Raw genomic sequence first — 12,785 nt, 5'->3', positions numbered from 1 at the left:
TTAATAGAAAAGCGTCATTCTCCATCTATATATATTTAATACTCCTGCTCACGTGAGCACCAACACAGCTTTCTCTTTTCCTTCACAGGGTAAAGGCTGGCTAGACTCAGAGAGGCAGGCGCCAGCTTCATTCGCACACTGGGAATCTGCGGTAAGTAGCACAGACTCTGAAACTGCAACTCAAGGCAGGAAACACCCTCCATGGTCTCATTTTCAGATACTTGAATCATACTCATCTTCCCTTAGGCTGACAATAAAAATAAAACTGCTTTCTAGGTCAGTTATTTTCTTGTTAAAAAGGCACACAATAGGTAAACTAGAAGACAATGAATCTATACATACTGTGTTATTCTGGTACATGTGTCTTCTGTTTAAACAATTTAGCATCATTTTACTAATATAATACAGACAAGGGTAATGAATACAATGCAACACAGCACCTTCGCTCGCTTGCTGTGACCTTCCTTGGTGGTTACTGGTCACGCCAGGAAAGCCTGAACAGCTACTTAGCAATGTCAATGCTTATGAAATCTTGCAGAGTCCGCCATGGTGTCTCGGTCCTGACCTCTTGCCAGGCCACACTGCATCAGGGACTCTTTGTTACTTTTTATTTCTTTAACTGTATACAGTAAACGGAACTCCATCCAGAGCAATGGCCTCACGCTCAAGTCTGACAGAACTTAAACCTCCTCCAGGCTCCTGGGCAAAGCACACAGACCAAGGGTCCTACCGTGATAGAGGCCCAGGGGACAGGAAGGCCACACCGGTGAGCAGGAGAGCCGCACAGGCAACTCAGGTCTCCTGTCACCACTTCAGTCCACACAGACTGTCACTGTCATTTTGTTTGACTTAAGTTGATATTAAACTATCTCGTCCTGACCCACAGGGCAGTTCAAAAATGTATATCAGTCACATAGGAAGCACGCAAGCAGTGGACGGGGTAAGAGAAAATGAATCCTACCATGGGCCATTTAAAGTTCCCAGGTCACTGTCCAGAAGTAGGACCAAGGGAGTTTTCTGAGGCGACAAAAATGTTCTTTCTAAATCTTGAGATGCTGGGACTGGTGGTGATGCCTGTAATCCCAGCACTAGGGAAACTGAGTGAGGCTGAGGTGGGGAGATTACTACCAGTTTGAGGCCAGCCTGGGCTACTCAGTGAGTTCAAGATCAGCCTGAACTATACCGAATGATTGTCCCAAGAAGCAAACAAAGAAAAAAAGACTTTAAAATCAACATCTTGACAGGAGTGGTGGTTACAGTGTATATACTTGTCAAAACACATTAAAGACATAAAATGAATTTATTTTACTGTATAAAAATTATACCTCAAAAACATTACTTGAAAGTTCAGAACCACAGCATGTGCAATCCCAGTAAGTTTCCTCTCTGCACAAAGCAGTCATATTGCAAGCAGCAGCGCCTACGATTTCTCCCACTGCCTTCTGACCTCTAGCCAAGTCCCCTTCAAGGTTGGCTTCCTTCTCCGCCTTCCTGTGCTCTAAGCTAAGCCAGAGCTCATATATTCTACTCCAGCATTTTACTGTGGCCCTGCTATATAACCGTCTAATGTCTGGTTTTGCAGTAGGTAGATACACAAAGATAAAAATCCAGAGGCAAAGGGCTTCTTCACATCGCAGACTGGTGTCCTGAAGCCCCGTCTCGCCACACTTCTCACCCCAAAGCTACACCTGCTACTTCCGCATCCTACTAGGGAATATCTAGGCTGACACAAATATGTCTGTGTACCTGGTTTTCTTTTTTTCCAGTTGCAGCATATTTGCTGCCCCATTTGATACCTCGCCCTTTGCACTTCATCTGTCTTAAATATACCAACGTGTCTGCCAGCCTCACCCTCACACAGAAGGACCGCTCCCTTGTAAGTCCCATACAGAGGCATTTGCAGCTTTCCATGTGTTCACTGCAGTGACTTAGTCGTGTGTGTCTAACGTGAGAGAGAGAGAGAGAGAGAGAGAGAGAGAGAGAGACAGAGACAGAGACAGAGACAGACAGACAGACAGACAGAGAGGGACTTGCTATGCAGTTCAGACTCATAGTGATCCTCCCGTATCAGCCTCCACAGTGCTGGGATTTCATGTGTGCACCACCATATCCGTCCAGTTTCAGTACGGTGTGCTCAGGGTTCTAAGGCTGGCATGGACATGTGGTACCAGGGATCGAACCTGGGTCCTTGCGCTTCCCAGGCAGGTGCTTAGACTGCTGAGCTATCTCCCCAACTTGACTAACTTAAGTCTTAAAGAAAGTTTTATCATTTTCAGTTTACTTTCCAGTTATAAAGCCAACATTTTTTCTCTAATTTAGCATAAATTACCGCATTATTACTCATTTCATACGACAGAAACGCAGTTCAGGTCCTACAGAACACTAATGGCACACGCGGCACCACGGGCAAGCAGAGCCAAGTCATCCCCAGCAGCCAACCATTCCGGCTTAACTGCCGAGTTGGCACTCTGCGATAACTAGATGGGTCTGGGGTTGCAGTTTGGGCCATCGGCCTCTAAAAGGTTCACTGTCACTGCTACAGAATCACAGTATCTTCACCAAACACAACTCCCACTTTGTCAGTGTCATCCCAAATATCAAAGAGAGTCTCCCTGTGCTGTTTGGGACATTGCCCACGACAAAAGACCCCGCCTATCTGCGGGTCTGATGTGAATTTCACATGTGCCACTCAGCACTGGAAACACTGCTTGTTAAAGTAAAGGACTGAATCTTTCATTCAACCAATTGACTTGTCAACAGCCATGAGTGGTTACGAGCATTTGTACTGGGCACTGCAGTTTTACTACAAATACTAGGCTTAACTTTGCCATTTTTGTGTGTGTAGAACACTTTCAAGATGCCCTTAAGGCAGCACCAGGAAGCTAGTGTTTCCATGGCCTGTCTTCTATTTTTCTCCCTGGACAACTACCTGAAGGCAGTAAGAGATCTCAAAAAACTTTGTTTTAAGTTTTAAGAGGGCCACAGTTTGTTGGAGGGGGTGAGCTGAGGCTAAAAATATCATAAAATATGCTCACTTTTCTCCTAATTTCTTGTAAGTCTACTTACTAATCCAAAGGTATACTGAGGAAGTGAAATCAATTTTTTAGTTAATTCAGATGATTACAGAGTGTATTAATTCTACAGTACCTGATTTATTTGGAATCTCCACAAAACCCAAGAATAGACAGGCTTCACAAACGAGGCCCTATGTTTCCTTGTAATTTAACTCAAGCATCAAGGACATCTGGAGCCAGCCTACCAGAAAGTATAATTTACCATACTTCAAAGCTTTTTTCCGATTTTACCTATTTTGAACCAGCCTGCAGATGCTGAGGCAGGAGGAGGACTCAGAGGTTCCGCTCAGAGGATGTTGGACATGGCGCTCTATGGCTTGCGAAACGTGGAAGCACTTAGTACTGGCTAAGACATTCACTCACCTCACACATTATAAATAGTAGCAGGCAACAACTTCATGGTTTTAAAGTGAACATTTGAACACACAGTCAGAGAAGGAATAAAGCACAAGGTATGGTTGAGACTGGTGACCGAACTGAAAATTTGAAAATAATGCAAAACAAGAAATTTTCCTTTCAGGAAGTTGAATAGTACGCAAGCTAGCATGAACGACAACTGATGAGGGTGGCATGGTGTTTAACATAAAAAGATAAACAGCATATAAGAACAAGTTCTCATCCTTATTTTGCCTGTTGCTTTCATTCAAAAGGTCCTAAAATTACCACATAATCCTGGAAAATATACTGGCATGCTTTGTAAATCTTTTTAGGGTTATCACTCACTTCATATGAGGGGAAGATTAAAAGGGAAGCGTTTCTTTTCATTTAAATTTTAAAGTGTTTAACACAGTTTTACTTGTTTAAAATGATTTTGGCCTTATCTAAGCCATCTTATTTTCCCAGCTTTAACAGTATTCTAGATCTAGTACCTATTACTATTTTAAAGTTCATTCATAGGAGTCTCCAGTCAGTTGAACTCTGAAGGCAGTAGGAGAGCTGACTTAGAAACATTTACATCCCACACCAATCCATATGCTCCGACATAATTATTCAAGTTGAAAGCCATCATTTGTAGTTGTACTTTCCAAATGCAATTTCTATTCTCTAATAGAGTGAATTTCAAAGCAGTAACCAGAAACTGATGCTTTCCCACCCAAAGAAAAGGTACCCGTTTCCCATCGATTACGTACGCCAATATTCTTTGATACAACATCGATGTCACCTCAGACCCAGGCCTCTCCTTTCATCATTGACACTGCCTCTAAGCCATAGAAGCACAGATTCTTACAATGATTTCAAGCAAAACTACTGGCCAGGGCATGTGTCACCATGGTTGCATTATTTAAATTCTGAAAGGTGCGATGAAGTCATAAAGGGCAGAAGTCAAGCTATGCCTGCTCCCCCTGCTGGCAACAGTTTCCAAATAGAAGGACAACTGCTTCAGCCACGTCACCAGGAAACCACAGACACAGGCACTGGTCCAGATCCTTAGAGCCCATCTACAGAGACCTTTTACAGTACTGCCAGAAGAGAGACATCTAAGAGAATGCAAGGATAGGAAGAGCAGTACTGGGTGGAGATACAGCTCAGTGGCACAGCACCTGCCTGACAAGTGCAAGGTCCTAAGTTCAATTCCAACCCCCATCCCTGCCTGCAAAACGCAATACTATGGCATTGTTGTCAGAAATCATAATTTCAAAACCTCATCTCTTAACAAGAAATTCTAGATTAAAATCTACAAGACTGAGCTAGAGATAAAGACCAGGTTATGTTCTACTGACCTGCAAGGATTCCTTCAGCTCTACAGCAGACAATCCATCTTCCTCTTCGTCCTCAGTCACCTGCTCCTGGGAACAGTAGTGGGTACTGTACGCAGAATGTTCTTCGATTGCTTCCAGCCAGTTCTGAGTCAACCCAAGTATTTGAATAAAAGTTACAAGCATTTTTACTACAAACAGACAATGTGAAAATGATCCATAAAGCATAACATGTACATAAAGGAAATAAATATTATCCCCCACCCCAAGCAAAACTGCCAGGTAAGGCGTAGCACGCCTGTAACCCCAGCACTTGGGAGACTGCAGCAGGAGAACCACTGTGAGCCTAAGGCCAGCCTGGGCTACACAGCAAGACCCTGTCTCAACCAAACCAAAGCAACCAACAAATACCCAACAACTATAATACAATAATGATAGGGTCTCTTGTCTGTGACATCTCTTAACTAAAAAATTTTCCCAGTACTTTTTAAAGTACCATTTGTAAGCTCACATATTTGTTCATAGCCAAATGATTTACCAGAATTTGGGAAAGAAAAGTTTTTCCTTTAAATTGCCGGTTTTTCACATTGCTGAAAAAGTTATTACACAGTAATGAAAGACATTTTTGCCATTTTGCTTTAAATGAGAAGCACAAGAAGCTGAGGCCACTTTCAAAAGAGCTAACAACTGGCTGGTGCGTTAACTTTTTTTTGATTTCACGGAATGGTTTTTTCCTCAAAAGCATAATACTTGTCTTACTTCTTTCCTTGTGTTCTTACAACATTAGTCAGGGTCAAATCTAAACATCTTATGAAGTGTTAGGATGCTCCCCGGTTGGACTGTTCAGGGTTCTTTGCAGAGCCAAAGTTTACGAGTGTGGAAAACAGACTGTTTTCACCCTGAGAGAATTTATAAGAAAGAAGTGATGTGAGAAGATGAGAAACTAAGACAGACACACACCCAAACAGGCAGGCAGGCAGAGACAGACAGATACACAGATAGACAGACAGACAGCAAAGCAGACAGAGAGACAGACAAAAGAAAAAGAAAGGAAGGTTTGCCAGTCGGCTGGTCAGCTGGGCTATGAATACTGCTCTGAGGTGAAGGAATATAGGTTTTCCACTAAACCACCATACCACGAATTTTGATCAAACGAATCTCAAGTTTCTTTCTTGCTGCTGAGTTTCCATCTAGTCACAAAAGCAGACTCAGACTACACTACCGGAAGCAGCAGAACTGCTGGATTATAGCCTAGGCTCTGTGACCTGGAAACTGCCAGACCTCGGAAAGCATTTCCATCCTATAACATAGACTGATTTATCATTTAGCCTTTATTTCCAAAGGCAATAGGGTCCCCCACATTCAAAGAACAAAAATGAAAACAAATTATGGACAGAAAACACCTGCAAGTACTTATTGAGAAAGAATAAGTCAAATTTTAAATGCTTCATAGAACTGTTTCCACAAAAATGGTATAATCAACAAGATTTAGAATAAATATTAATACTGAACCTGTTATATTTACGCCTTTAAATATCCTTTAGTTTTTATGAAAGATAAATGAGTCCAGACAATTACCTCCCGTGATTGTTGAAGGCTATTTTTAGGAACCCTGAAGCCATGAATGGTGTCATCAAAGCATTTAATAAAGAAGAGGCAGCTATCACTGGACTTCACCTTAGACAAAAAAAAAAAAAAAAAATTAGTAAGACAATATTCACTTAGAAAAAAGATCCTAATATTACCTATTTGTAAAATTTAAAGTGATAAAATCAGGGAAAAATGATGCAATGTTAGTATAAAATACACCACAGATTACCTATGTCAAGTTTGCCTTTCATATTCTTACTGAAAATGAATATTAGTAGTTCACTTAGAATGTAGCTTTAGTTCTATATATTCTATTAAATATAACAGTATGCAGTTGAACTCTAAAACCCTTTTAAAAAGCGACAGCTACAATACCTTCTTTGTACCACCCTTTTCTTACATTTGTTTGTGTTCATTGTAGAAAATGATTTAGCTTGGAGCAAATGAATGAGTAGCAGATAAAGTTAATAAAGACAGGGAGGAAAAAGAATAAGAAATAATTTTTAAATAAAACAATTGGAAAGGGAGAGGATTTAAGAATGGAAAAGGGTAGACTTCCACTCCAAGTCTCTACCAGAGGTTGCCCCCTGCAGAAAGCAAATTCATAACTATTTCGTCTGCCCCTATACCTCCTCCCCTTAGAAGAAAATTCAGCACACCAAGGAGAAGGAAAGCGAGCAGCACTTCACAGGCTGCTGAGAAGCCCAGTTCTCTGGGAGAAAATCAAGAGAAGAGCTGTGGAAGACCCTGGCCTGGGTGGAGGAGCATGAGCGGTATATCACAAGGTGACTGGACATGCACAGGGAAGACTCAAGGGAGCTCACACCGACCACACTCAATCTCAGACGAGCCCAGATCAACTTCCTGAGACAGAGTTTACAACCAAGCCAAGCCAAGAAAATGTCTTGCTAAAACAAAGGAAAACATTTAACAAAGAAACACAACAGAATCCAGGATCTCTAGAACTTAACATTGATAAAAGGAAGGATATAACCCAGAATCACTTCACAAAGAAGATATCAAAACACATCTCCAAAAGGATTTTAACAAAATTCAACATGTTTTCATGATGCAAGTGCTCAATAAAGTCGCAAATGAAAAAATCTTCTTCAATTAGTTTAAGGGCAAATACAGTCAGCCTATGGCAAACAGCTCAGTGGTAAAAGGCTAAATGCTTTAATGGTTCATACTTAATGTGGCAAACAAAACTAAAATATTAACAGCCAGCAAGATAGCTCAGCTGACTAAGCACCTGCTTGGGCAAGTGCACGGGCGGGGTTAGGTCCCCTGCACCAGCACCGGCCCTGCCGCTGGGCATGCTGAGTCCGCCACTGAGACCAGGTATGGTGACACACACCTATTATCGCAGTACTAGAGAGGCTGAAAACAGGAGGAACACTACAAGTCTGAGTTCTGTACTGAGACTCTATACCAAATACATTAAAAAAACAAACAAACCCAAAAACATGAAAATATCGACTCATTAATTATATTGAAGTTGTACTGGAGGTCATGTCCAATAATAACAAAGCAAGGATGAGAATGAAACAACACACAGAAAAGAAACACTGCAATACTTATTTGCCCACAGTATGACTGTATGTATAGAAGAGTCTGAGAAATCTACAGAATAGCAAAAGTTGTCAATGAATTTAGCAAGATAATAAGGCATTCGATTTCTGTGTAAAATGTGAAATTGTTTATTCACATTCTATAGGGATTTAAAGTTTAGAATATCAACGACTGTTGGAAAATACCTGTTCCATGATATCTAAGGCATTTGATATTCAGACAGACAGTGATGTTGAGCTCAACTGTCTGTTATAGGGTAATAATATCATTAAGTTTCTCTTTTAGATGGTTTACAACTGAAGTACGCAGACCAAAAATTAGACAAAAAGAACGGCTACAAGGATAGCCAATATTTTGGTCCTAGCCCTTCAAGGTCTGTGAGGACTCTGGACATAAGAAAATCTCTGCTGTGACATCCTATAACTCAGTGGTGTCTCAAATTTTCTGTTCAAGGAGATTATGGGGACACAGAGGAAAGTGATCGACAATGTATAGTGTGCCTAAGGAGAATCACCTAGAGAGAAAACATTCTCTCAGGCTTTCATGGAGAGCAAATTGGTCAAGCAATTGCCGTGACTCATCCACGTGGCTGATACTGACAAAGGATCTACAAACTGCTGTACATGGTTTCTGGATAAATCCTGAGGGGATTTGGCCGACCTTGTCAGATACAAAAGTTATATTTTTAGTTATATAGGTCTTGCTTTAACTTGGTCTTAACCATCCAGAAGGAAAAGTATAAAAATGAGGTATGAAAAGTAAAGCCATATTAATATGCTGAGCTGTGAAAGGCTCAAGTCAACAACTTCTGACACTGCCAGTTCAGTGGATAACCCACCACTATTATGGACTGCTGGACTATACTGGATTATTTTGCTGCATTCATGCACCTACAATATTTAAATGGCAATGGAACACCCTTCTCTGACAAAACTAAACAAAAAAAAAGGGATACAAATGAAGGACCACTTTGTATCTGTATATACAAAATAGTTAGGATAGATATATAGCTACTTTCTCTTAGTTCAATGAGAATAAAGATTTGTAGTAATAGTGTTTAGACAAGATACCATGTCTGTATCTTATACTCTGAATAACTACTACAAAGACAACAATATGCAATGTACTAATTATTGTAACTGTCTACTAACCTGTTTTGAAATGTGTCATTGTGATTTCTTATTAAAATTAATAAAAAATAAATTAATTAAAAATTAAAAAAATAAAAGAAAGCAATTTGCTTGACAGCCCCTGTAATGTTCAATTTTATCTCCGGGAAATCAGATTAAGACTCTCAGACTATGACATTACCCTGTTGGAGAAAAATTAATGAGTGCTTCATGGAATAAATAAATAAGACACCTTACTTATTCAAAAACATTATCGAATCTGATCAAATATGCTTTGGAATAAAAGGTCACAATGGAAAAAAAAAAGTAAAGCATTCACTAAATATTGAAAATGATATATAATGACTGCAAAATAATTAGAAGGTGAGGGCTGGCCAGACAGTTCAGCAGACTGAAGCACCTGTTTAGGCAGAAGAAGGGACTGGGGTTTAATCTCCAGCATGCTGTGCCAGCCCTGTCCCCCGTGGTGTGCTAAGATGGCAAATGAGACTAGGCATGGTGGCATGTGCCTGTAATCCCAGTGCTTGGGAGGCTGAAAACAGGAGGATCACTATGAGTCCAATCTGTGCAGTGAAACCCTGTAGACCCTGTACTAAATACTTTTAAAAAAAAAAATTAGAAGATGAGATACTACACTATCTCAATCTTTCTAATACCTTCAAGAATAAATGTGTAATAAATTTAACAAATTATAAAATAGTAGGAAATAAAAGATTTCAGTCTATGGAAAAATGCAGTATTCACAGGTTAGGTTTTTCAATTTTACTGAGACAGCAAAGCATGTGCCCCCAGTAGATCTATAAATTCAACATAATATAAATCAAAATGAGTATTCCAGGATGCTAAAGACTGATCAAAGACATATTTTAAAAAATGGAAGTGCTTATTAAAAAAAAAACTTCAGTAAAAACAGTAGACATTGGTGGAGTTTTAGTGTGAGATTGCTTAGTCTCTTCTCCCTGACTTTATGGAAAGCTGCACAATATAGGGCAGGCCCTAAACTTTAGGGCTAAATTTATTTAGAGCACAGCAATGAAAATTTCACGCCGAGAACACTGTCACAAACAGGAGCAATCTCAGCAGCAAATAATCAGAGAAGGTCAGCATCACAGCACACGTGGCCCAGATACTGCACTATTTGGGGCAAGTAACCAAACAATAAATTTTTTAAAGAGAAGAAAAATAAACAATAGAAACAATGGTATAAAATTTCAAAACAAGTTTGCAGAAGAGTAGCAACATTAAGTACACTGTGCACTGTCATCCTCACAGGAGTCAAGGGCCAGAAATTTCAAATGTGTTTAAAACTAAAGGAAAACATGTCAAAAAATTTTTTAGAAATATATAAAAGGGCTGGCGAGATAGCGCAGAGACATAAACGCTTGCTTGGCAAGTGCAAAGTCCTGAGTTCAATCCCCGGTACCAAAAATAAAAATATATTAAGTCATCAAACACAAAGCACCAATGGAAACAAGTTATAAAAAACCACCAAATGGAAATTCTGACATTGAAAATTACCAAAGTTGAAATAAGTAATTCACCAAGTAGCACTCAAACAGGTTTGCAGTGGCAGAAAAAGAATGATACGATGTGAAGATATAACAATTTGAAAGGAAGAAAGGAAAGAAAAGGAATTTAAAAAGAAAACACAGCCTCAGAAATTTGTAGGGCATTAAAAAGAAGCTGAAAATGTGTTTAAAGCAATAACGACTGAAAACACTCCAAGTTTGTTAAAAAAAAAAAAAAATAATAATCTACATTTTTGAGAAACAGACTAAGTTTTAAGCATGATAAATCCAGAGATCTTTATCTAGAAAAATTATAGTTGAAACACTGAAGGGCAAAAAGGAAGGAATTTAAAAACAACAGTAGAAAAATGGCTCATTAATGACAGGAGCAGCTGAATTTGCATCAGAAACCCAGAAGACCAGAGGCCGGAGGATGACAGGTTCCAAGTGCTGAAAGAATGTTTCCATCTTCCAAGAATTACTGTTTTAAAATGAAGACAAAGATGTCTCCTAATAAGCAAAAACAAAATTCACCAGGAACAGGCACGTATGTTGCAAGAAAGTGTAAAGGAAGTGTTTGGGGCTAAAAGAAAGTGACATCAGAGAAGAAACAGAGTGTACGGTTATAGGTAATTGCAAGGCAGGGTAACACACAGGCTGCAATGTCTAGGACAGGGACAGTACATGGGGGGGGGGGGAGTGAGGCATGGTGCTCACCCCCACAATCCCCGTGCTCTGTGAGGCTGGCTCCGGAGGACTGCAAGCGGGAGCCCAACCTGGGCAAGTTCGTGAGTCCTTGTCTCAACATAAAAAATTCTAAAGCACTGAGCACACAGCTAATGAGAAGGCCCGGAGCTTAACCCCTAGCACAGGGGTACAGGGGTGTATGGGAACAGAGCTACACCGGAATGAGAATGAGAAAACTACCCCAGGCAACAACAAATATCCTCTGGGGAAAAAATAAGAGCCAGGAATGGGACAAGTGCAAGTTACAATAAAAGAAGCCAGGCACCAGACACACTGTCTGAGTCTACTCAGGAGGTGTCTAAGGTGGTAAGAAAGACCAGTGTTGTAGCAAGCAAGCTCCAGGAAGGAAAGGAGATGGTGCTTGTCGGGGCTAGAGGCAGACATGGAGCTGCGAGTACAGACAGAGCTCCAGCTTTGAAAGGCGCAGGGCGCAGGGCTTCTGGATGTGTTTCGCAACAAAGTAAATCTAGTTAAAGTGACTGAATGTACACTCAAAATAGATAAGATGGTAAATAATATGTTTTTGCCACAATTAAAATGCTTTAAAGTAAAAAAAAAAAAAAATTGAACATAAGCTACAAGTTGGGTGACTCTTGAGGTCACTATTCAAAATGAAGTAACCATGTCTCCACTGAAGTGAGGTATCCAGCGTAGTGAGGTTCAGAGGAACACAGACCAGAACGGAGGTCTCAGTGTTGGGGGAGGCGGCTATAAAGAACTGCTGTTTAACGGGTACGGTACCAACTTGGCCAACTGAAAGCATTTCCCGGATGGATGTTGACAGAGCTCAACAACGTAAGAAGGGACTATGGCAAAGGTGGTGATCTCTACGTCATACGTATCTTACCACAATTTTTAAAATGTACAGCTATAAACACTTGCATAATAAAAACGGCCTTGAGGTAAGCTTGTCCCTTAAGAAGGAAGGATGTGGGGAATACACTATGTGTGTATACAAATCTGCCAGAATGAACCCCATTAATTTGTAGAATACACATTAATTTTTGAAAAGTAGAAAGAGAAGAAAATGTGAACAGAACCTGCTTTATAGGAGTCAATGTCTATTAGCTTGCACTGACATGTGGCTCACAGATACAGACTTCAATGAGACGATTAAATAAGAAATTAAAACTTACAGGGCCGGCCAAATATCTCAGGGGATTAAAGCATCTGCAAGCAGGCACAGGGGCCGGGGGTTCAATCCCCAGGCTCGCTGTGCCAGCCCTGCCCCAGGGCACACTGAGACAGACTGAGACTGGGCGTGGTGGCACCTGCCTATAATCCCAGCTCTTGGGAGGCTGTAAACAGGAGAATCACTACAAGTCTGATCTAGTAGTGAGACCTTGAACACCCTGTAGACCCTTCCCTAAAATACAAAAAAAAAAAAAAAAAAAAAAAAATTAAAACTTATAAAACTAGGCAAGGCATAATATGCTAGGACCTAGTCAATTCCACAGAAGCAGAAGA

The 12,785-nt window shown here is 40.4% G+C and overlaps 1 protein-coding gene across 1 annotated transcript in view; it reads right to left on the bottom strand.

Annotated features, from left to right (window-relative positions):
- Osbpl1a (oxysterol binding protein like 1A) overlaps positions 1-12,785 on the bottom strand; it is a 184,185-nt gene that overhangs the window by 122,690 nt on the left and 48,710 nt on the right. Inside the window, exons 11-12 of the mRNA XM_004635804.2 lie at positions 6,350-6,448; positions 4,796-4,918 (exon numbers count right to left, since the gene is read on the bottom strand). Coding sequence (XP_004635861.1) covers positions 4,796-4,918; positions 6,350-6,448 — 222 coding nt within the window. The remainder of the gene's footprint in view (positions 1-4,795; positions 4,919-6,349; positions 6,449-12,785) is intronic.

Source organism: Octodon degus, unplaced genomic scaffold (assembly GCF_000260255.1).
Source record: "Octodon degus isolate 3935 unplaced genomic scaffold, OctDeg1.0 scaffold00075, whole genome shotgun sequence".
Taxonomy (NCBI): domain Eukaryota; kingdom Metazoa; phylum Chordata; class Mammalia; order Rodentia; family Octodontidae; genus Octodon; species Octodon degus.
The sequence above is the reverse complement of the archived record's forward strand: the minus strand, read 5'-3'. Positions and strand labels throughout refer to the sequence as shown.